Genomic DNA, 24,725 nt, shown 5'->3' with positions numbered 1-24,725 from the left:
TTCTGAATTCTTTAAATCTAGTATGTATGAGAGAGTAAAAGAAATTAGAAATAATTATTTTCATGAATAAAAGATTCACTACCATAATGAAATAAAAAAAAAAAAAAAAAAGGTAGTGGGGCTTCCAGGGGCTGCGCCCCTTCTAGCCCTGAAGATGTTTAGTATAAAACCGCTTTTTAACTTCACTTAAAATGCCACGTAAGCTACGTAAGAATATACGTAAGAGGAAGAGAGCATTGAAACATCCAATAGTAAAACTGACACCACAACAACAAATGCTGAATGACCCCACTATGTTGCAACAAATGTCAAGCAATCCTATGCTTTTAAACCGAGTTATTGGTGCACAGAGTGGAGGTTTAAGAGCGGCACTTTTAGCGAAAATGGCAGGCTATGGTGGAGCTGCAGACGGAACAGCTTATAACCCTCAAAGTCAAATGAATTTGAGTTCACTCAAAAATCAAATATCAGATGTCAAAAAGTCAAACATAGACATACAGAAACAAATAGGTGAAAACGAAAAGAAACTAGAATATGACAGACACACAAAGAAACTCAATGAGTTAAACGTAGAGAAAAAGAAGAAAGAAGAACAACTGAAAGAACTAAGTACAGAGGAATATGCGAAAAAAGTGTCAGAAAAAGCAGCAGAAGTAGCAAAAATGGAACAAGATGTTATAAATTTGAAAAACCATACTACTCAATATAAAGTACTGAAAGATGAAGAGATAAAACAAAAAGCCCTGAAGACATATATGGATAGCGATGAGTATAAAAAAGAAGTTGAAGCAAATGTAAAGGCAGAAAAACTTTTACAGTTGCAAAACCAAACCGTACAGTATGAAAACTTAGCACAAGAAAGTAAAAATAACGACGCAGCCATGCAAAAGGCAATGAAAAGCGCAGAATATATAAAAGCTAACAATGACTGGTTAGATGCCCAAGCCAACGCTAAAGCAGCTCAACTTATAGGGTCAATAAGGACAAAAATACAAGCGGATGAAGACAGTTCAAATGAAGCTTTAACGAATGCTGACTTTAAGAACGCCTTCGAAGCTCTTCATAGTAAGGTGAAACTAGTGAACGACTTCTCATCTGGAAAGAAACTGAAGTCTGAAGGTTTCGACAAAGAGTTAAAAGAAGTAGCACAAAATATGACGAAAATAACAGATGCAGCAACGAGACAGGCAGTTCAAAGCGCCTATGACGCCGTTAGAGCAACTGTTGTGGAAAGTCAAGAAAAAGAGTTACAACAGACCAAAACAGACCTAGTAAATGCTTTCTTAAGAACGAAAAGTCAGGTAGGACATTATGCTGCAGATGGAACATATGTGCCAGCTGGTGGAACTTATATACCACCAAACCCTCCAAGAGAAGCACCTGCACCAGGACTACCTAAAACATTTACATCGTCACATGGACACAGACACAGGCATGCACCAAAACCAACACAACAACCAACACAACAACCAGCACAACAACCACCTCCACAACCAGCACAGCAACCAACAGTTCAAAACCCTGCACAGCAACCACAAACAGCACAACAACCACCTCCACAACCAGCACAGCAACCACAAACAGAGCAAGGACATAAAAGAAGTAGAGAACAAGGAAACCAAGAATTCTTAAAAATGCTTAAGGAAGACTATGGTTACCCAGATACTCTTGACTTTAGTGACAGATATAAAGAAGCTATTAGAAAGTTCAAGGAAGGAAATACTGACCCGAACCTATTTAGCTTTATGGCTCAGCACCATATGGGATATAATTTCAAACCTGGAAAATACAAACTCGCTAAGGGATATGATTTAATAGCATATCATCCAAATGACATGAACGAATTTACTCCGAGATATTTGGTGTCAGAGCTAAATGACAATTCAACTCTCTTCATGAAACGCGTAAAAAATAGAGACGGAACGAAAGAAGAAAGGTTTATGAGTCCGGATGACTTAGATAGGGAACTTGTTGAAAACGGTCTCGGAATATATGAAATGCCAGCAGATGAGGTACAAGAAACTCAACAGGAAGAAGTTCAGATACAACCAGACATGGAAGAAATAGTTCAGCAACAACAGCTAGAAGAGCCTGAAGGAAACGAACAAGTCCCTCATTTGGAAACTAACTTCACAGAACTAGATGAAGATTTGGAACAGCCGAAAAATCTTGACCCTCAACAAGAGTATGAGGAGAATATGGAATCTTTCCAAGAGTCTAAAAAAAATTCGGCTGGCATAGTAGAAGAATATCGAAAAATGTTTGCCGACATACAAAAGACTCCAACACCAGATGAAAATATTCAGCATAGAATGGAAGTACTGAAAGAAAATGTACGCAAATACAACAACCCTTTTTACTTACGACCATATAACGTTCAATCTTTGGCTGAACTCGGTGAAAATAAAAGGTTAAATTTCAACAAAACATATAGAAATGAAACATTGTTTAAAGTTCATTCAGAACCTAACCAATATGGAAACAAACCTACTTTTGTTTCTGCAGACTATGGAACTACAATGAGATGGGGTCATAAAGCTAACCCGGATAGGTGGTTCATAAACTTACAACCACAATTCCAAGAAGTTGTAGACGCAATGGAAGTGAATGGTGAACCAGATATAGCTGGTATTTTCAGCGCGGCTTTAATGCCATTGAAAGATATGAAACATGCAGATATTTTGGACCAGTATGAAATGAACATGGCTGATGGAAATATAACACCTGACGTTCTAGAACATTTATCTCAAAGAACTACACAGAACCATAAAGATGGTATATTTGGTGAAGAGTTTAGAAAGAAAGTTAGGGAGAGAGAAGGAAGAGAACCTATTGTACATGACCTTGCAAACGAAAGTTTACAAAATGTCATAAAAACTTACTTTGCAGACAATGAACTGAGAAGGGATGAATATTTAAGAAAACTCAAATGGACAGTACCAAATGAAATGTTAGTATTGAAAAACATGTTCCTTGACAAAATAAAACCAACTACAGAAATAAATGACGCAAGCCTGAAACATTGGGTAAAAGCTTTCCCATTCACAAAAGATATAATTGGTAACATGGAAAGAAAACCAGAATGGCTACAAAAACATATATTTGGAAACGAGCTTATTCCATATGGACAAGCTATATTTGAAGAGCTTGAACCGGAAACTCAGGAAAGAGTCATGCAAACAATACGCGAAGACTCAAATACAAACTATGACAAACTCTTTCTAGGATATAGGTTACCTGAGATGGGCGACCAGAGCCCAAAGGCAAAAAGGACATGGGAAATTTACAACATACTAGGTGAACATGAGGCAAAGATGCAACAACTTGAAGCAGAGGGCAAGTTACCAAAGAAGAAGAGAAGAGTAGAACAAAGTGAAAGTAGTGAAGAAGTAACTTCATCTAGTGAAAGTAGTGGCAATGAAGGAAAAAGAAGAGTTAAAAACTCAGCCAGGAAGAAAGTAAAGCTTGGTCCACGTGGGTTCTATTATGACAAATAAATCCAACTATTCTATATTTTTACCCATATGAAATGTACGCCGCTCAGAATATAACGCCAACAGTTTTGGATGCCATGAATGGAAATGTTTCCGAATGGTATAACGAATGCGACAATGCCATTAGAAGGTCAGAAATAGTTCCTGGAACTTACGAATATACAACTGCTGTTTCTTACGGAAACGTAGGTGAGTTTGGAGAAGGTTCTTCAACAACAGTAGATATTGCATGCGACAGGTTTCATATTATTTCTATTGACAACTCATTCTTATACGTGGAACAAGACATTGAAATAAAACCTTCTGCCAAGTTGTCTGACAAGAAAGGTTGCAATGGTATTTTCTATGTCGGATACCAATATGCTCCAGAAGTTTTCATGGGATATAAGATATATTCTAACTCTGACTTAGTTCAAACAGTAACATGGGCAAACTATGAATGGTTCGCTTTGAGAAACTCAGTACAACCACAAGCTAGAGAACAAACAGACCAGTATGCAACTATTGAGAAAATAAGAAGACTTGACCCTAACGTTCCAGGAGTTTATGTTAACCTTTCTGGTTCAGATGGAAATGCTGTCACTAAAGTAAAACTGAAACTTAGAGTTCCTTTGTCATCTTTCCTCATCTTCAGGTTTTTAAGATACTTGCCAAACTGGGCAGGAAAATTTCTATTGAACTTACTCCAAGCAAAAATAACTTAGTCATTGCACCAACACAAGACCCATTCACTATTACAGAAGTAGTGGGAACAAATAAAATGTCATTCGCCGACTTTTGCAAAGACAAAGTTGACTTAGACTTTGGTTTCTCAAACCTCAACACTGAAGTAAACTATTATTTCAATGCTGCTGGAACTGCTTGGGACCCAGTTAAGTTCACATGCGAAAAATTTGAATGCAAGAGAATAGAAAGCAGACTTGCAGTCTATATGTTGGACCCAGATATTTCAAATGCTTTAGCTGCCAAATATATTGCAGTTCCACTTATGTTCCCTATACACCAAATATCTGTCAAAGACTTTGCAGGTGAAGTTGGAAACCAAAGTGCTGACCCAGGTGCAAGAACAGATATTGCCTTAACAACTGCAATGAAACATGCAGATACTATGTTTGTACTGTTCAGACGAACTATAAATGACTATTCTTGTTTCTACAACCTGGTATTAAATATCATATAAACATAGATGGCAAATATTATCCAAGAGAAGAATATTCTACAGTTGAGGATATGAGGTCATACAACTTGACATTAGATGCTATGAACTTTAACAACAACTTCACAACAACCATTAACCTGAAATGCAAAGTTCTATTATGCCATATGTGAAAGTATGGACTCATACAGGAGGTCAAAAAACTCAATATACAAATGGAGACCGTTCAAACTTTTGGCTTGGCATTCCATTTGCTGACTCAGAAGACTTTATGGGTGGTATTTCAACTGTTGGTACAGTTCAAATACAATATACTGGTGACAGAGACGGTCCAGATGAACTGAGAGCAAAGAAGTTTACAAAACCAATAGCACTTTTCACGGAAGATGCTCTTTTGAAGATTCGTTCGATGAAACCTGCTGGGCTCCTCAGATTGGTATAACGACAGCTTCCATCGAGCAGATTTTGGCAGCAGGTCAGTAAGTTGTTCTTGAACTGACTTCTCTCCGTCAAATATTGACAGTACGCCAGTTTTGACATAATATTGTAAGATAAACTTACCTTTAGAAATATCTGTAAGTTTTGTTGTTATATTTTTGTCAACGTCAAGAACTTTCACCATTTCAGTTATACCAACTTTCTTTGCTTTATGAAAATATTTTGGTTCAGCAAAGACTGCTATTCTATAACATTTTCCATTGTTTGTGTAAAGAACTATTCTGTCAATGTATTTGTATTGTTTGTGTGTGTAAACTTTGTTCTGCTTCAATTCGAAGAGATACTCGAATACGTCCATCTTTTTATTCTAAGTAAAATGTCATTTCCGAAAAATAGAAGCGTGAGTGTTTCAAAAGGTTTAATGGCGGTGGCAGATGTGAAGTTAAATTCACCAACTCAAACAAACAGTCAAAGTGTTATTGTCAATGTCAAAGAAAGAGATGTTGAAATGGGGAAACCATACGAAGACGAAGATGGTATAACAATAGTTCCTGTAAAAGAACAACCAACATATCCTGAAGTTAGCAGAGACTTAAGTTCTGTTGCAGATATTCGAAACGACTACCAACAACTGAAAGACAAACTTCAAACTCAGGAGAAGATTTGTCAAGCTTTAGGTATAATGTTAAACTTGGTCGAACACAACCCTGTAAAAGTGAACTCATATGTCATTGCACCTCATGAAGTTTTGAAAGAACTATTGAAACTTTTGACAGAGGCAGACGATATAAACATCAAAGAAATAGAACCCGACGTTAGTTGCTGTGGTGTTTCATATAATGTCATTGACAAGATATACGTTATGAAAGGAGGTGAAACGTTGAACTTAAAATATAGTTTCCCAGACGTTATAAAAATATTTGACGACCACAACATTTCATTAAAATTTATTTGCTAAGTAAAAATGTCAAAACTTCTTGAAAGATGTTTGAAGAAAAATAATATAGACTTTATTTCATGTAAAGGACTTTACACACTTTTGAACGATATGAAAGACCCTGTTTTGTTTGTTCGTGTAGACAAAGGAAAGTTCTATGTCTTTACAAAATATTTGAACTTCTTAGACAGAGAACTTCAAGAAACGCCATGTGAAAGTTTAGATGAAGTTCTTCTCCACTTTCAGAAAAACTTTTAAATATATGTAAATGGCAGAAGACACAATGGTTTATACTATTACGACTAAAAACCCTGAGTCATATAATTCTATAACAACAAACTTACAAAGTCCTCAAGGACGATATTGTAAACTAACCTTAAACACAATGACGACTAAAGCTTGTTTTGCTCTTTTGACACCAGAAGATTTTATTGTTGTGAATGGTAAAAAATACTCCTTTGAAGATACTTACTCAGATATACCACCAACAGGTTTTGTTGACTTATTTAATACTTTAAGGACGACTGTAACATGTGCTGCAACTAGAGCAGGTTTCATTATGTTTGGATGTCCGACTGAGTTTACTATAAACAATATGAGCTATAATACAAAACTTATATCTGGTTTTTACTACCAACAATTTCCTATAACAGGAAAAGGTGTCATACAAGGAATGTCTATTCCATTGACTTTAAGTACACCTATTTTATATATTGTTTCAAACTTAGGTTCAAAGTGTTATTCGAATGTCGACAGAAACTACTATGACCAAAAGATACTTATGCGTATAAATAACACATTCTCTGCTAGTTTGCCTATTGTTCATTCGAATGCAGAGTTTTCAACCTTAGTAAACTCAAACACTTTAGCAAACATAAACTTAACCTTAGTTGACGCAAACTTTGTTCCTGTAAAACTTTTATGTCCTATGTATTTGTCAATGACGGCAGAAAGTTTCGAATTGGAAGATGCAACTGGTGAAAGTATTGTATTACAAGAACAACTTCAACAACAAATAGCTCAAGAACAACAAATGCAACAAATGCAACAAATAGCTCAAGAATAAAAAAAAATATTTTTTTTATTTTTATAAAAATGTACAGAATAGATGTTTCAGATTTTTATGACTTCCAAACATTCAGAAATATGTGTCCATTTCGAGACTATAACAAAGCAGTCGAGAATTTGAAACGTTTAGTCATTTATGTCGACTCTGCCCCAGAATGTTATGTCATGAAAGAATGGGATGTAGTCTTTAACAAACCAAGAGCAACAATAGTTTCAGAACAAGAATGTAGACAGAAACTTAAGAAAATAAAAGTCGTACAAGTTGGCATGAAGATGTTAGATGCTTGGGATATCTTATTGTCAAAGTTAGAAGATTTTTCAGTTCGTGGTATAAAGTTTTATACACCATCTCCAAACTTCTATTCTATCTTCACTGGATATAAATATGAACAAGTAGAATGGAAAGAAAATGTTATAGAAGCTTGGTTAGACCATGTCAAAGAAATTATATGCAATGGAAACGAAAAGGTTTATGAGTATATCTTATGTTGGTTTGCAAACATCTACAACATCCAAGTGCTAAAAATGAAACTGCTCTCATTATAATTGGAAAACAAGGAACAGGTAAAACACATTCTTTACAGATATTTTGTGCAAACTGTTAGAGGGCTATTCGAACCCTAATATGACAAACTTAGAAACATCTGCGGTAAATTTAACTCTTCAATAGAGAATATGAAACTTATAGTATGTAACGAACTTCAAAGTATAGATACAACAAAAGTTTTGAACTCAGATGCTTTGAAGAGTCTTATAACAGACAAAGTTGGAGTTGTTGAAAGAAAATATAAAGACCAAGAGTTTGTGAAAATGTTGGCAAACTTCATTATGGTTTCAAACAATGCTGTTCCGATGAAGTTAGAAAGTTCTGACAGAAGATATGTAGTTGTCAGAACGTCAGATTCTCATATGCAAGATACAGAATATTTTGACGCTTTGTCAGAAACTTTGACATCTGACTTTTTACAAACCACTTGTTCTCATATTTCATGACATTAGATATTTCAAAGTTCAATCCAAGACAAATTCCACATACCGAAGAGAGACAAACATTGTTAGAAGCAAACAAGAGTGTATATGAACTGTTCATAGATGAAACTGACTTTGAGTGTTTAGATGAAAGGTCATTGTACGATTCGTATAAACAATATTGTCAAGAATATGGTTATATGACAGCGTCTAAACGAACATTCTTGGCAAATGTCAAAAGTCTTTTAGACGTACAGAATGGTGTATATACAAAGAAAAATTTTTCTGAGTAAATTTAAAAAAAAATTTTTTTTATCCGATAGAAAAGATGACGAAATTCATCTCAGTAAACAAGTACATGTCAGGACTAAAAGAAGAACTAGACCCATTCACATATTTGAATGTTTACTTCTACCATTTTGAAAAGTCTACATTTGACAAAGTTTGGAACATCGAACCAGTTAAGTTTGCTGTTGTGACTAAAAATGGTGCGAAATTTGAAGACTTAGACATAGAAGGTTTGTTAACAGTCAAAGAAAGTTTTTGACAGAAGGTTTTTCAACCTTAAAGAAGGCAAAGCATACAAACTTGTATACCTTATGAACCAAAGAAAGCAGACGACTATGAATTTATGAGTCTAAGATAGTTGAAGTTCAAGGTAAATTGGGTAAAAAGATTTTAGAGTCTAAGCCAGTGTTTGCTCCTAAAGAGGAAGAGAACATTGACATTGACCCAGAAATGTTCTAAAAATAAAATTTTATTTTTACATGTCAAATTTCTTCTTCTCTGGAACTGGTTCTTTCTTCTCTTCTTCTACTTTCTTTTCTCTCTTCTTCTTTTCTGGTGGAGTTATGTCAAATTTCTCCGAACCATATTTTTGTAAAAGTTCTTTGTCCTTTAATAGCTCTTCTATTCTGTTTTCTATTTCATCTTCAAGAACAGCGCATGTGTCTTCTTTGCATTCTAAGAAGTTTTGTTGGACTTCATCTCTCCAAGAGGCGTCATCTCTGTCAACAAGTCTGTCATTGACAAATTTTAAGACTTCTCTGCTTAATGTTTTATGGTTTTTGTCATATTCCCAGAAACAGAACTTTAGAACAAATTCACCTTTCTTGTTTACACTATGTAAGATTTTATGGTCGACAGATGTTTTGCTGTCGAAAAGCTTGTCTCGAAATAGATGGCGAAATCGCTAGACATTTTCAAAAAGATAAAAATTTTAATTTTCTAAAAATATGTTAGAAAAAAAGTTTGCTGACATTGACAAGAAATTTGAGATGTTTTAAACAAGAACAAGAGGAAGTTGGAAAATGCTCAGATAAAACCCATACATGACAAGTTCTTATTTGCTCAGAATGGTATAACAGGTCTAATTGCACCACCTGGGTCGGGTAAGACTTTCACTTATCTTAAAATGGCTGCACAACAACAAGAACTAGATGAGAAGAACCCATTCTATGAGTTAGTTGTCATTTGTAGTACTTCTGGTCAATTTGACCAAACCGTAAATTCGTTCAAAGATATTATAAAGAAGTCTAAGTTAGTATGTATAAAAGACTCTGAGTTGTTAGATTGGATAAAGAAGTACCAAAAGAAGAGTTTTGAAGTATAATGCTATAAATGAGTATATAAATTCTAAGTTTAAAGACCCAAATGAGGAAATGCAGAGAATATTAGAGAAGAACACTTCAGAAACAAACAGAAAGAGATAGAATACATTTCGAAGAAATTGCAATCTTACGATTGGAAGACTTACCCTCATAGATGTCTTCTTATCTTAGATGACTTTGCTTCTCATCCTTTGTTAAAGAACAGAGAACAAGATATGTGTCGAATTCTTAAGAAGCTCAGACACTTCAACATCTCTGTTGTCATTTGTGTACAGACAGCAAAGAGTTTAAGTAAGGATGTAAAGAGAATACTTACTGACATTGTACTTTTCCCCGATTGTCCGAAGACGATTTCATGGAACTTATGAAAGAGTCCATGGCAGGTAAGTTTGACAGACATGAACTATGGGAGAAGTACAAAGTCATACAAGACCCTCATACTTCTTTCAGAATTCATATCTACGCAAACAAAGTTCAAATTGTAAAAAGTCAAGCGTAAAAAATGTAAGTGTTTAGTCTTAGTCTGTTGTGGTGCTGGGGCTGTCGGTTCTTCTGGCTTTGGAATGGACTCGGTTGGTGGTACGTCGGACATTCGTTTGTGTCCTGTCGGAAGGAAGAGTTCTTCCTGTCGGAAGGAAAATTTTTTCCTGTTGGAAGGAAGAGTTCTTCCTGTCGGAAGGAAAATTTTTTCCTGTTGGAAGGAAAATTTTTTCCTGTCGGAAGGAAAAATTTTTCCTGAAGTTCGACCAAAAAGTTCTCAATTTTCGAAAATTTGAATGGTTTACGGACGGACAACTGGAAAAATTTTTCCTGTTGGAAGGAAAATTTTTTCCTGTTGGAAGGAAAATTTTTTCCTGTTGGAAGGAAGAGTTCTTCCTGTCGGAAGGAAAATTTTTTCCTGTCGGAAGGAAGAACTCGGAATGTCAGAAGGATTTGACAAGACAATTTACCATCTAGAGCTACCTGAGCCATCTGAAGTCAAGCGTAAAAATAAATGGTTCATTTACTCTTCCTCTTTGAAGTTGTCAAAATACTCTGTTATTTTTTCTTTCAGTAGCGGCAAATCTTCTTTGAATGTAAGTATTGTACACCTTTCATATCATAGTGTGTTTGAGGTAAAGTATCTTGAACTATTTTGTTTCACATCTTCATTTGGTCATTGAAATCGGTAAGTTTTTCGCGATAGAACCAATTTCTGTTAGATTTGTAAAATCTTTAGCAAGGTCGTAAAAGCTTTTGTTGTTTTCTTCTGGACTAAATGCAACATAACCATATCTCTGTCTTCTTCATTTTCCATCTCTTCGTATAATCATATACTTATAGTTCTTTTCCTTTCCTTTTGGTACCGAACGTGGTATTCTTTTCTGAATGTTTTTGTCTTTGCTTCAAGCTTGTTCTCTAGCTCTTCACGTTCTTGTCTATGAATTTCGTCAAGAAGTCTGTAAATATACCAAGCATAACGAGGCGAAGCCACATGGCACATTGCAACGCATTTACAAGAAGTCTATGTACATACCAGCCTCTCAAACCATTTGGCAATTTTTCACGATTTTCATAGAGTTTTGGCGACTGGGGTTTTTCTCCCCTCGCTGTTCTTCACTGTTTTCATGAGTTTTAGGCGACCCGAAAAAAGTCTGTCTCGCTGTGCTTCATTTAATAGTTCAATAGTGCTTTGGTTCCTAAACCAGTCTTTAGGAAGCTTGGTATCTGGAGCAAAACATGCTGTCAAAATACTTTGCATTTGGTACATATCGTCTTTGACCGAACGAATGAGACGTAACTGTTTGTTATATTGTATGTACTCGTATTCTTCACTTATGGCTTCATGACGATAGCAGTTGTTGGTTTCTCGGTTGTTGTCATATCTGTCTTTACATACAAAATAAAAAAAATATTTTATAAAAAATTAGCGTTATTTTTTTATTTTCACAAAAGACCAAAAATAAACGCTTTACATGTATTTTTCAGCAACTTCGTCAAATAATTTTATAGCTTTATCTATCTCATCTACTTCAAACGTTTCTCTTACCTTTCGTGGGAGCACCATACATTTTCTCAAAAACTTCAAGCAGTTCTGTTTCAGCAGCTCTCATATCGTTAACGAACACAACCTTAACTCTATTGACTATACTGTCATATCTTTGAGTTATATTATATGTTCTTCCTATCTTATATCTCTTTGTATTGAAGTCCTTTGGTTTCTGAACGATGTAAAGTAAGCCTTCACTGCAACGTTCCGTATCGAATGAACCATATGTTATGAAGTTATATCCAACAACTGGGTCTAACCATAACAAAACTATTGGTATAAGACTTTTGTCGATGAGAATATGCTGCAGTTCCATAGAATCTTACCGATATCATCAGCTCAGGATTTCTTGTCAAAATATTCTGAGTAGAAGCATTTTTAACCCAGTCCTTTGCTTTCTTTCCAAATGGAGATAAAATGTCTGACAAAGAATATTTCTTGTATTTCTTTGAGTATCTTACGTTTAAATCACCTACTCTAACCACTTTGGTGTTATTGTCTATCTTTCTAACTGTTTCAAACTCAGTGTTTGTCATTTTCTGTTTCTTACATACAAGATAAAAAATATTTTTTAAAAAAACTAACGTTATTTTTTTATTTGTATAAAAGATATGATTTCAGGGATTTTTTTGACGAAGTGTCAAAGTTCTCTTCGTAAAAATATAACAGTTATATAATGAAATTTGGTCATTTTTTTACTGTTTTCATGAGTTTTAGGCGACCCCGGAAAAAGTCGGGGTCGCAATTTTTCACGATTTTCATGAGTTTTAGGCGACTACGGTTTTTTCCCTACTCGCAATTTTTTACGATTTTCATGAGTTTTAGGCGAGTAAGATTTTCTATCTTGTATAAAAGATATGATTTCAGGGATTTTTTTTACGAAGTGCAAAAAGTTCTCTTCGTAAAATATAACAGTTATATAATGAAATTTGGTCATTTTTTTACGATTTTCGTACGGAATCTCTACCCTCGGTTTTCCGCGGTAGCAAATATGAGGAAATTCATGAAATTTGGTCATTTTTTCACGATTTTCATACGGAATCTCGACCCTCGGTTTTCCTCGGGTCGCAAACATATGAGGAAATTCATGAAATTTGGTCATTTTTTTCACGATTTCAGGGATTTTTTTTACGAAGTGCAAAAGTTTCTCTTCGTAAAAATATAACAGTTATATAATGAAATTTGGTCATTTTTCACGATTTCAGGGATTTTATGCAAGGCCGAGAATTCTCGGTCTAGAGAAATTTCACTGTTTTCGTACGGAATCTCGTTCCTCGTTTTTTTCGAGGAACGCAAACATATGAGGAATTCATGATTTTTGGGTCATTTTTTTCAGCAAAAATATATTTTAGGTGGAACAGGTCCTCGGTCACTCGGTCACTCGGTCAACTAACATCTTTTTGAAAATGGTGACAACATGACATTTTGACAACAACACAGGAAATAAACTTCATCGTATATGTTTTGTCATGATTTCATCGTCAATGAGCGTAAATCAGACAAAAATATATTTTAGGTGGAACCAGGTCCCTCGGTCCCTCGGTCCCTCGGTCAACTAACATCTTTTTGAAAATGGTGACAACATGACATTTTGACAACAACACAGGAAATAAACTTCTTCGTATATGTTTTGTCATGACTTCATCGTATATGTTTTTTCACCTCTTGAATTTTCATGAGGGTCACCAGGTCCCTCGGTCCCTCGGTCCCTCGGTCAACTAACATCTTTTTGAAAATGGTGACAACATGACATTTTGACAACAGTCCAGGAAATAAACTTCATCGTAAATGTTTTGTCATGATTTCATCGTATATGCTTTGTCAAGACTTCTTCGTATATGTTTTGTCAAGACTTCAGGGATTTTTTTTACGAAGTGCAAAAATTCTCTTCGTAAAAATATAACAGTTATATAATGAAATTTGGTCATTTTACTCAGCAAAAATATATTTCTACCATAAAGTTTTATAAGCGTTTTACATGGTATATGTTGTGATGGTTCATGACTTTAAACAGTTTTGTAGCTTCTATTTCTTCTTTTAGTACATCGAATGTTTTAACAATGCCGAATGTTTCTTTATATTTCTTCTTGACGTCAGATAGAAGGAAATCGTCAGCAGTTGGATAGATTTTGTTCAGAAATGTCAACATGTCCATTTTATCTTCTGCTGGTTTCTCTGCTTCTTTCTTTAAGTCAGCATAGTCGTTTCTCATACGTTCTATCTCTTTGACGGAGTAGTTATATTTCCTCATTGCTGCTTTACATTTTGAACATTGTGGGTTCATTTTAGCATTGTACATTGAAACCTTACCTGCTAAAACAACTAAGGCGTAAATGGTTTTCTTTAACTCAAAAGTTGCGGGTTTTATTTGTTCGTTCCATACTTTACCTCTTTTATCTTTATCTCTTATCTGCCATACACATTTTGCAACTAACGAAACAAAGTTGTCGTAGGTCTTAAACTCCTCCGATTTATATATGTCAATGACTTTGTGGTTGCAATGAAATCCAAGAAACTCATAGTTAACCAAACGTATGAACTTCTTTATTTCTACCGAGTCAGTTGGTTTCACTTCTATTTCATCGAATTCAGGAATAGTGAGCTTTTGTTGTTGGATTTCAGGAAGTTTAGGTAGATGTTCCACCAGGTCCTCCATTTCATAAAGATACTGTTCATTTGTTTCATCTTTTGCAGTGCAATCTAAATCTCCTTGGAGAAGTTCCTGCTTTATCTTCTGGATTTCTGTTTCGAAAGTATATGAAGAAGGAATGAAGCTTTTCATCTCTACTAACATAGATGTTGGATTCATGACTAACGAGTTTGGTGCTGTTGTTGCTAACATGTTCTTACAATAAAAATAAAAAAATATTTTTTTTAAAAAAACTAACTTTATATTTTATTTCGGGAAAATTCATGAGTTTTGGTTGAAAAATACGGTGGAGCCAAAAGTGGCTCGACCTCAAAACAAGCATTTTGTGAAGAATATACCAACCGCCGGAATTCCGGCGGTTGCTTTTTATACAAAATTCAACGGGTGACAAAACATATACGAAGAAGTCATGACAAAACATGTACGATGAAGTCATGACAAAACATTTACGAAGAAGTCATGACAAAACATTTACGATGAAGTCATGACAAAACAAGCATTTTGTGAAGAATATAGCAACCGCCGGAATTCCGGCGGTTGGTTTTTATACAAAATTCAACAGGTGACAAAACATGTACGATGAAGTCATGACAAAACATTTACGAAGAAGTTTATTTCCTGGACTGTTGTCAAAATGTCATGTTGTCTCATTTTTTCAGAGAAGTTCGTTTAACCGAGTGACCGAGTGACCGAGTGACCTGGTAGCACCTTCAGTTCTTCAAAACATTTACGATGAAGTCATGACAAAAACATTTACGAAGAAGTTTATTTCCTGTGTTGTTGTCAAAATGTCATGTTGTCAGTAATTTTAAGAGAAGTTAAAATTACCTGGTAGCACATGGTAACATGGTAGCACCTTCAGTTCTTCAAAACATTTACGATGAAGTCATGACAAAACATATACGTTCATGTTTGACAAAACATTTACGAAGAAGTCATGACAAAACATGTATGTTCATGTTTGACAAAACATGTACGAAGAAGTCTTGACAAAACATTTACGAAGAAGTTTATTTCCTGGACTGTTGTCTAAATGTCATGTTGTCAGTAATTTTAAGAGAAGTTCGTTTAACCGAGGGACCGAGGGACCGAGGGACCTGGTAGCGCCTAAACTTTATTTTTCAATACTTTTTCAGCACTTTTCCGTAGTTGTATATGAAAGACAATTCGAGATAAAAGTCATAGTACAATGGTATTATATGCTGCACACCATTTGTTGTGAACCAAACTTGAAAGTCAGAGAAACTGTTACTAGGTGGTTCGTAGAATTTAGAAGCAAAGTCATAAAAGTCCTTACCAATACATAGAAAACCATTGTTGCTTGAACTGAAACTTGCATGACACATAACATTTTGAGGGTCAAACACGTTTCTATAAACTGTCAAATCTGCTGGTGGAAGTATAAATTTAAATGGACCATCTGGTGGTAATGGTTCGTTCTGGTTTAGTAACCGAAGAAATTGTGCCCAAGAACGTTTGTCTACTCCCCAAAATAAAAACTCTGTATCTCTTGGAGGGTTAATTTCAATCTTTTGAAATGAAACGGTGGAGTTCATCTTGTCATATTCTAGTTTCAGATAGTATGTTCCATTTAGTAAAGAGTCGTATTTTTCTTGAAATTCCCAATAATATTTGTTCATTTGAGTTTGAAAGTCATTTAGAGTTTTCTCAAGACTTTCGTCTGAACGAACTGTAAAGATCCTCATTTCGTCAAATTTGTCTATAAGACCATCAAACCTTTATACTGCCCATGAAAATATACTGCGAACATAAATGCGTTAGTTCTATTGAAAACAAAACTCTTCTAAATCCTATTGCCTTTGCATCTGAAGGACTTTGAAGCCAACGAATTGGATAGTCAAACCTGTATGCTCGGGATGAAATTTCTTCATCTGAAATAGTCCTACCAGCATTTGTAAAGATATAGTCTAACGGTTTTGTATCTACTACTTTTGTTCTTTGTTTTTCAACCTGAAGCATTTAATATATGTAAAAATATATTGTTTTAAAAACGTTTTTACTTCATATTTCTCATCTAACAAACATGTTGTCTGACTGCTTGAGGGTTAGGTTGGCGCCATTCGAACTTGACACTTGCAATTCCTTCAATTCCATTCAAAATGTCTGAGTCTGAGTCAACCATTTGTTCTCTCTTTGTAGTCTTGAAAGCGTCAAGAAGTTGTGCGGCTGTTGTGACATTGCCATGTGCATAGTAAATGCGACTATCCAAATCTGTTATAGTCAATCTGAGATTGTGTCCTTTCTTATTTCCGTCTTGTATGGCAGCAAGTACTCCCATGAAGCCTTCTTTGTTCTTTCCTTCGTCAAAGTTTACTGTAAAGGTTCGACCAGATGCAATTTGGCTTCTAACCTCACGGTACTTCTCATATGCATATCTTGTTCTTTCCATGGGAGCATGACCATCCTCTGCACTACCTTTTTTCCTTCTCAAAGGATGCAATTGTTTGTCATGTTTCCAGTAGAATCTGGCAAAGCCGTCGTGTCTTTCAACTTGAGGTTCACTAATATCGAAAGGCATGTCCATAAGACGTTCTTCTTCTAACCTCTCTAGTCTGTTTGGATAATTTGCACGTGCTGTTTCCAAATCCATTTCGTAGCGAAGACCAGACAATTTGTCATAGACTTTTATGGGTCTTCCCTTCCTATATTTAAAATTCTTCGAAACTCTCCAACCATATCTTTGCAACTCTGCTTTTATTCTAGCAGACTTTCTATCCATTCTATATGGGGGCATTTTCAAATAAAATAAAAAAAATATTTTTTTCTCTTTACTTTACATAACCGCCCGCTACCATAAGTCTTTGACGCCCCATACCAGCTAATGAAGGTTGACTTGGTTTAGTTTCCAAACTAAACTTTGGTTTTGGTTTATCTTCAGTTTTTGGTTTCTCTTCTTCTATCGGTTTTTTCGTCACTTTTCGGTTCCTTTGACTTTACTTCACCTGCAGGAACAGTTGTGTCGTCAACATCTTCATAAATATCATATGCCATTTGTTTTTGTTTTCCTTTCAACTTTTTGTGTTTGTTGTAAAGTTTAGAATATTTCGACTCTAAGTCAATGAGATGTTCTATAATGAACTGTTGGTCAGTGAAGTAAACTTTTCCATCTGTTGTCTCGAAAGCTCCTTCAGACTTCAATATTTTATTGTGAGAGTCTGTTTCTTTTTTGAGATACTAGCCGTTCCATTTTTATGAAAAAGTGACTTTGTAGTTAGGGTTTGTATTTCCAGACCTGGCACTTTCTATTATTGAATTTTTCTCTTCATCTGTAAGTTCTTTGACAGGTTTTGACAATGGTTCTGAACTTTTTGTTTGTGGTGTCAAATCTACCGTTTCAACTTCTTCGGTCATTTCATCTCAGTAAAAAATTTTAGTTTGGTTTGTTTTCAACTGGTTGTTGTTGTTTTTAAGTCGGTCTAAAACTTCCTGAGGTATAGGAAGAACTTGACAAACACGTTGTGTAACTGCTGGAAGCCGACAAATCCATCTTGAACCCATTTGTCTCAATGCTGTATTGTTCATTTCATCTCAGTAAAAAACTTTACATTCCCCACGTTTGAGGCGGTTGAGGTTGGTTATTGTTTACCCATTGTTGTGCATGGTTATATCCTCTGTTAAAGAATCTTTCACCTTGGTCCATATAGTGTCCTGCTTGGTTATAGTAGTCATTTGCTTTGTTATAATAGTTTCCTGCTTGTCTTCCTACATTGTCCATCCATCCTTGAACTTTTCCTCTTGTTTCAGGATTTGGAATAAGATTTGTTGCATCTCGTGCTACTCCCAACCTTTCTGTACAGTTTGTATAATAGGTTGTGCTTTCTCTTTCAGTATACCTAATGTACTCAAAATCTTCCTTCCAATTCCAAATGCACCTCTGGCTATTGTTCCCACTGCGGGTAAAAATCTGGATGCAACTCCTGCTAACGCGCCAAATAAACCCATTTCTTATAGGATAAAAATGACGAATCCAAACAAGGACCCCTATGTTTCTAAAGCAACAAAAAAAGCACTCATGGTAAAAATCTTTAGTTCAACACCAAATGCTTGGTTTATGGATATCTTGGAAAACATTCCGAGAGTTAGAACAGATGGACCACCATACTGGCTAATATTGTTGGTTCAAAACACAAGATACTGTGAAGCCATACCATTACAGTCCAAAAATATTTTAGATGTGAAAACTGCTTTGACAATATTCGTTGACAAATACCATCCAACAAAACTGACATCTGACTGTGAAAGTTCTTTCAAATCAGACGATATTAAAAACTATCTGCGTTCAAAAATGTAAACCAATATTTCATTGTCGACCAAAACCATTCTGCTCTTGGTGTCATTGACGGTTGTATAAAAATGTTAAGAGACTTAAACCAACCACAAGGTGGTGAAGCAAATGAAATGTCATATGACGACAAGTATAGACACTTCTCCATGGCAAAGATGAGACAAGTTTTAAATATTTACAATAGCCGTAAACAAAAAGGTTTGGGAAACCACTCCCCCGAAGAAATGAAAAACAACCCTGACTTAGAGAAAGACTATATATTTAACAATTTAGTCAAAAGAGACAAACAAGAAAGAATGCCGGGCTTCAAACTTCAGAAAGGTGACAAAGTAAAAATAGAAATACCTAAACGCGACCCATATGAAAATACTATTGACTATGACAACAATGGGAACCCGACAGGTACTCACGTTCGTGTTTGTAAAAATAGAAGAAAGTATACAAGAGAATATTATGAAGTTTTAGGCAAACATGGCAAAATGTACAGACTGCAAGCAGAAGATAAAACTACTATTGTCAGACCTCGTTTCAAACTTGTCAAAGTTCAAGGTGGTATACTTTCAAAGACAGTTCCTAACCAATATAAGACAACTCCTGACGAATATGCTAAAGAAGTTGAAAATGACGACTAAGCAATTCTATACCATGCGTAAACTGTCATGTAAGGTGGCATGTATTCTTCACCCAAGCCTGTTGGATTTGTTGTGAAAGTATGTGAATGATTTCCTCCTGGTTCAGTTGGTCGAAAAGTCTTTTTTGCCGAATGGTTATAATCTGGAGATAAAACGTCATTGCCAGCATAATATTCTGAGTTGTATAATGGATGGTCTCGTAATGAGTGGCTATGGTCACCAGAAAAGTTTGTAGTTCCTGTATGAGTGTGCGGTGGAAGGTTTGCTTCTTTAATTTTCTTCGAACCACCTGTTTCCTTTGAAGAGTTTGCACAATACAAAAACCTGTCGACTATTTGTTCCCATGCACCAACACCAAACATTACTTGAGGACCTCTTGCTTCCATAGATGTATAAATAGAACCTACTGGGTTCATGAAATCAAACATATGAGATATTATAGGATTGTCTCTTTTGAACTTAAAATATAGTGCAACTATTTCAGGTTTCTTCTGGTTTGTGTCAGAATATTTTTTAAAATATAATCTTATGTTTTCAGGGTAGGTAAAATCTTGACTATAATATTTATTTTTGTCATCTATATAATAGTATACTATTCTCGTTTTTTCTATTGCATTATATCTTTTATATCTATAATATTCTAAATATAATGTTTGCTTTTGTTCATCTGCGTGTAGTGCTCCGCCTTCAGCACCATAGTCATAATAATATGGTGCCGGAGCTGGGTCAGGCAATGTCATATCTGCCATTTCATAAACTCTTAAATATTTCTTTTGTTCGTCTCCATATAAGTTTAAGTAGCAGTTGTTGTCTAATGGAACTTTAACTTGTGTACCATCGTTCTTTTTATAGCTTACATACATTTCATTGTTATTTTTCGGAATGAGTTTATACCGTATACCATTTTTTAAGGACTGTACCAACTGCCATCTAAAATATTTGTTTTCTTCATTGACAGAAAAGTCACCAACAATAGTTTCAATATTTTTTGTTGTTCCAACTAAACTTTGGTATATTTCATTGACATATGTTTTATCTGCTTTCTTTTCAAGGCTAACGTTTAAGTCTGTTATTTCAGAAGATGTATGTGTATGTCCAACGTCACTTTTCCTGTTTAAGGTTTCTTGTAAGTTTGCAATATTTGCAATGGTATGTGTATGAGTCTTATTTGCTTTCTTCTCTAACTCATCGTTAACATAAGTTTTATCTGCTTTAAGGTCTAAACATCCTGAAACCCATCCTGTATCGGCTTTACCTTTTAAAATCTTCGATGTCCGTTCATGGTACCATTCAACCCTTTCTATAATTTCGTTATCTTTTTCATCCACATATTCCTTATCCGCCTTCTTCACTAACACACTAGCCACCCATCCCTTATCTGCTTTTGTCTCTAATGTTTCTTGTAAGTTTGTTATTTCAGATATAGAATGTATATGAGTCTTTTTAGAATATTCGTTTTCAGCTCTTGTCACTTCACTTGACATTTTATTGTCAACATATGTTTTGTCTGCTAGTTCAGGATGAGTATGTTCTTTTGTTGCATAAGCTTTGTTAGCTCTTTCTTCTTCTTTTGCTATTGCATCGTCTACATATTCTTTGTCAGCTTTGTTGTCAACATCTGCTTTCAAAAGAAGTTCATTTATAGGTTTCTCGTTTAAAGTTCCTTTTGTTGGATTTATACAGACAGTATGGTTCTTATTGTCTTGAAATAGAAACTCATCTGTCATTGGGTTTAATGTCAGTTTTAAAGTTTCCTTCTTTCAATGACTCAGATATCTTAGAATAGTTTGAAAAGTTTGTTGTGTTCTTATTTAGAGCTTGTATAATGAGTTGTCGGTTGTGTTGTATTTCTCTCATAGACGCTGTTTCATTTGACATTTTTATTCTAGATAAAATATGCTTTCAATAGAAAAAGAAAATTCAAGAGTTGCTACAACTAAACCATTAGATGAACTTTTTACCAATGTCGGTCAAAAGTTTGAGACAGAGACCGTAAAGCATGAAGGCTATCGTTTTGACTACCCGTTAAGATGGTTAAGAGACCCATCTGTCACAAAAGCTATTGGCTTTCGTAGAATGAAGTTCATTTCAGAAGCCATACATGGTTCCCATTTACGGTCGGTTTTGAAGTTCGATACTATAACAAAGAAAAACGTATGTATGAGAAATTTGAACAGGGAAAACTTTTACCAGTGAATTTGCTTGTAAACTTAGAAACAACTCTTCAAGCTTTTCAAGAAAAAATAAACGACATCTATATCGAATATGCAAACCAGTATAACATTGACGAAGGAGAGTACCATCTCGATATTATATATGACAGGAAAAATGCAACTGTTAAAATCAATAGAATAGAAGACCTTGGAGAAAACGTTTATATTTCTACAAAATATAACAACTTGGCATGGTATAGATTTATGAGGATGTTAAATCAGCCTGCAGAATATCCAGTACACCCGGACTTTTATGAAGTCGAAAACCCTAATGGAACATATGAAAATGTTTTCGACTCAGATGCTATTATCGTTCATGCTTCATTTTCTGGCGCCCAAAACTCTTTTTTATGCTTGGCAAATGACTTTTACGAAAAACCTACAAAGTTATACGAACCACCAAGTGGAAGTATTTCAGACTTTCAAGTATGGTTTACAACAGATGGAAGAAAGAGAATAGTTCCATTATACCATGCGTTTTACTTAGAACTTAGTTTCATATACAAACTACTATCGAACGGTAAAAATATAATTTTTTAATACGGTTGAGGTGTTGGATTTGGTTGCCAACTTGACTGTGGTGCAGGTTCAGGCTGTTGTATAACAGGAGCTTGCTCTTCTGGTTCAGGGTCTTTAGGTATAATACCAACGAACTGACCTACTCTTTTACCAATATTTTTGACTCCGTTCCAAATTCCTCTTCCGACAGATTTTATTCCATTCCATATACCTCTTCCAACTCTTCTGAAGAAGTTTCCAATACTACTGAAGAAACCCATTTACTACGTGTAAAAATCTAATGTCCGCCTAGTCTCTTACGTTTCCTGTTGAGTTCCATAGCATTCTTTAACTGGAGCTCATACATTCTGTTTCTCCTCTGGTAGAAAACATATTCTGGGTCAACTCCTGTGTTCGCGTCATCTGCATAAAGTTGTTTATATCCCACTTCAGGGTTTGTATAAAACTCTTTCCATCTCATATTTGCATACCATGTGGCAAACCTAACGCAGCGTCATTTGACATGGCAGTTTGCATTTGTACATCTGTTGGCACTTGACCATAGTTTGCCATTGCAGTTTGTATTCTAACTTCATTTGGAATATTCTCTGGGTTTGGTTGTCCAGGTTGCTGTGCATTCGCTAAGTTCTGTGCGTCCATTTAATATTAGATAAAAATATCTCTTACGAGTACATATACTGGACATTTGCAGGCATTGGTTCATCTTCATATTCTCTGTACCTTTCTGCCACGTCAAATAAATATATGACACAATGGAAAAAACCTAAAACAAGTAGTCCTATTTCAAACCACATTTACTTACTAGTAAAATTTCTTTGTTATGACACTTTCTCCGGTTTATAGGACCTCTCTCATATTCTATCTTGTCATATCTAAACTCATAGTCATGTATGTCCTCTAACCATCTCATAACGGTTTCCAAACCACTTTTATCGGATGTAAAGTAAAAGCATGGATGGTTATGTAAAACGTCTAAAGTTTCTAAAGAGTCTCTCAAAGTCCAGTCTACTTGGTATTGAAAATCCCATGTGTTATAGAACGGCGGGTCCACTATAAAGAAAATATTTTCCTTGTCTTTATATTTTTCATACAACTCTGTCCAATGACATCTCACAAACTCTATACCCTCAATATATTTTTCTATGTCCTCTTTGAAAACATTTGTATAGTTAAGATATAAAACATTTGACATAAGTGTTTCAATGTCATGAACTCTTATAGAACCACTATATAATAGTCTAGCAGATATACTATCCCAGTCTATATATTCTGCTTTTTTCAAAACCTCTCTCACAATATTTTTCTTATCTAATGGTATACGTTCCATCTTACCTATAGGTATCTTTTCTTTTAACTCTTTCAATATATTGTTTGTATCTGGTATATGTTTGAGACGGTCCATATAGTTGTCGAAGTCATTGCATATAATCTTTGAGTCTGGGAATATTGTATGACATAAATGGGATATATAGAAACTTCCACCGAACAAATCTACAAATGTTAGACCATTCGGTAGTTTCTTAAGTTCTCTCAATATAATATCTTTACATCTACTCTTATTTCCAAAGAACGGTAACGGTGGTTTTGTAAAATTCATTTATATATAATAATAAAAATGTTTTTACCCGAAAAGTGACAGAAAAGGCTTCTCAAAGTATACTTCCTTGGAACGCCCGTAACTTTTCCTGTAGCGACGATAGACCCTTACTTGTCCGGACAAAGTTATACTAAACATCTTCAGGGCTAGAAGGGGCGCAGCCCCTGGAAGCCCCACTACCTTTTTTTTAAATAAAAAATAAAAAAATAAAAAAATTTTAAAAAAATAAACTTTAAAAATTATGTCTTACATTTTTGAATAATTTATTTTTAATTCGTATGAAATGAGCGTCAAAACTAACAACGTTAAAAAATTAGGATTCACAAACGAGGAAATAAAGGATATATTAGATGAGATGTGTTATGAAGTTAGTAAATATTATTTAAGAAATTGTCAAAAATTTGCCGAGTTATTAAATGATTTAGATTATGATGGAAAAATGAATAAAGATGATGTTATAAATTTCTTATATCCCACATCTGAAGAAGAAAAACCTAAAGAACCTGATGTTTTCCCTGAATATTATGAAGAACGGATTAAAGATGATGATGAATACAATGAAATTGAAAGACTGAAAAAAATAAGAGATGAAATAGATGAAAAAATTAAGGAATTAAGAGAAGTTGAAAAATATAATGAAAATGAAGTAGAAGGTTTAATGAATATCCCAGCTTCAGAATCAGAAGTTCAGAAATCTCATGAAGAAAGATATAAAAATTATGTCTCAGAATCAACACAAAATTTATTAGATGGTGAAATAGACGAAACACTTTCAGAAGAAGGTACTAAATTTATTCGTAAACATAAGTTACAATTTATTGATAATGAAGAATACCCCTGTATCCTACTTTCACCACCTTTAGATTCCGAAAAATTCAAAAAAGCTCTTAAAAACGTGACATATGCAACTAATACGATTAAGAAAGAAGATCATGATATTTACACAAATTATTATTTAAATAAATGCACAGGTGTTGATAAAGTTTTTGATTTATTAGATAAAATATCAAAAGAAACCATTGGAAACCTATAAAATTTTGTTGTGATTGTGGTTTCATTATTGAAGATACCAATAATGTTTCATATGAAAGAACAGCACCGAAGGAA

At 34.7% G+C, this 24,725-nt stretch overlaps 10 protein-coding genes and 5 pseudogenes across 15 annotated transcripts, besides 2 other annotated features; 7 read left to right on the top strand and 8 right to left on the bottom strand.

Annotated features, from left to right (window-relative positions):
- Window positions 1-191: 191 nt before the first annotated feature.
- On the top strand, window positions 192-709 carry TVAGG3_1026800 (protein of unknown function, DUF4106 family; the record flags this gene model as incomplete). Its single annotated transcript, XM_001323327.2, has 1 exon — window positions 192-709. A coding segment is annotated over one exon (518 nt), but the record flags the coding sequence as incomplete, so codon positions are not given.
- A 46-nt stretch (window positions 710-755) lies between these two features.
- Window positions 756-2,319, top strand: TVAGG3_1026790 (protein of unknown function, DUF4106 family; the record flags this gene model as incomplete). Its single annotated transcript, XM_051255053.1, has 1 exon — window positions 756-2,319. A coding segment is annotated over one exon (1,564 nt), but the record flags the coding sequence as incomplete, so codon positions are not given.
- A 143-nt stretch (window positions 2,320-2,462) lies between these two features.
- Window positions 2,463-20,503: a mobile genetic element.
- Window positions 3,174-3,497, top strand: TVAGG3_1026780 (protein of unknown function, DUF4106 family; the record flags this gene model as incomplete). The annotated part of the gene is made up of 1 exon (XM_051255052.1): window positions 3,174-3,497. The coding sequence occupies one exon, from the start codon at window positions 3,174-3,176 to the stop codon at window positions 3,495-3,497; it is 324 nt and encodes a 107-aa protein (XP_051080626.1).
- On the top strand, window positions 5,510-6,046 carry TVAGG3_1026770 (protein of unknown function, DUF4106 family; the record flags this gene model as incomplete). Its single annotated transcript, XM_051255051.1, has 1 exon — window positions 5,510-6,046. One exon carries the CDS (start codon window positions 5,510-5,512, stop codon window positions 6,044-6,046), a length of 537 nt encoding a protein of 178 aa, XP_051080625.1.
- TVAGG3_1026760 (uncharacterized protein) lies at window positions 6,294-7,091 on the top strand (the record flags this gene model as incomplete). Its single annotated transcript, XM_051255050.1, has 1 exon — window positions 6,294-7,091. The coding sequence occupies one exon, from the start codon at window positions 6,294-6,296 to the stop codon at window positions 7,089-7,091; it is 798 nt and encodes a 265-aa protein (XP_051080624.1).
- On the top strand, window positions 7,121-8,355 carry TVAGG3_1026750 (annotated as a pseudogene). The gene has a single exon. A coding segment is annotated over exon 1 (1,235 nt).
- TVAGG3_1026740 lies at window positions 8,826-9,262 on the bottom strand (annotated as a pseudogene). The gene has a single exon. A coding segment is annotated over exon 1 (437 nt).
- Window positions 10,162-10,644, bottom strand: TVAGG3_1026730 (uncharacterized protein; the record flags this gene model as incomplete). Its single annotated transcript, XM_051255049.1, has 1 exon — window positions 10,162-10,644. The coding sequence occupies one exon, from the start codon at window positions 10,642-10,644 to the stop codon at window positions 10,162-10,164; it is 483 nt and encodes a 160-aa protein (XP_051080623.1).
- Window positions 10,676-11,422, bottom strand: TVAGG3_1026720 (annotated as a pseudogene). The gene has a single exon. A coding segment is annotated over exon 1 (747 nt).
- On the bottom strand, window positions 11,624-12,237 carry TVAGG3_1026710 (annotated as a pseudogene). The gene has a single exon. A coding segment is annotated over exon 1 (614 nt).
- TVAGG3_1026700 (organellar and viral DNA polymerase type B) lies at window positions 13,665-14,543 on the bottom strand (the record flags this gene model as incomplete). The annotated part of the gene is made up of 1 exon (XM_051255048.1): window positions 13,665-14,543. One exon carries the CDS (start codon window positions 14,541-14,543, stop codon window positions 13,665-13,667), a length of 879 nt encoding a protein of 292 aa, XP_051080622.1.
- Window positions 15,473-15,991, bottom strand: TVAGG3_1026690 (uncharacterized protein; the record flags this gene model as incomplete). The annotated part of the gene is made up of 1 exon (XM_051255047.1): window positions 15,473-15,991. One exon carries the CDS (start codon window positions 15,989-15,991, stop codon window positions 15,473-15,475), a length of 519 nt encoding a protein of 172 aa, XP_051080621.1.
- TVAGG3_1026680 (uncharacterized protein) lies at window positions 16,487-17,091 on the bottom strand (the record flags this gene model as incomplete). Its single annotated transcript, XM_051255046.1, has 1 exon — window positions 16,487-17,091. A coding segment is annotated over one exon (605 nt), but the record flags the coding sequence as incomplete, so codon positions are not given.
- Window positions 20,504-21,185: 682 nt separating the features above from the next.
- TVAGG3_1026660 lies at window positions 21,186-21,978 on the top strand (annotated as a pseudogene). The gene has a single exon. A coding segment is annotated over exon 1 (793 nt).
- A 60-nt stretch (window positions 21,979-22,038) lies between these two features.
- TVAGG3_1026650 (serine threonine-protein phosphatase family) lies at window positions 22,039-22,281 on the bottom strand (the record flags this gene model as incomplete). The annotated part of the gene is made up of 1 exon (XM_051255045.1): window positions 22,039-22,281. The coding sequence occupies one exon, from the start codon at window positions 22,279-22,281 to the stop codon at window positions 22,039-22,041; it is 243 nt and encodes an 80-aa protein (XP_051080619.1).
- A 1,627-nt stretch (window positions 22,282-23,908) lies between these two features.
- Window positions 23,909-24,331: a mobile genetic element.
- Window positions 24,332-24,725: the final 394 nt, after the last annotated feature.

Source organism: Trichomonas vaginalis, chromosome I (genome assembly GCF_026262505.1).
Source record: "Trichomonas vaginalis G3 chromosome I, whole genome shotgun sequence".
Taxonomy (NCBI): Eukaryota; Parabasalia; order Trichomonadida; family Trichomonadidae; genus Trichomonas; species Trichomonas vaginalis.
This window is presented reverse-complemented; position numbering and strand designations above follow the sequence as displayed.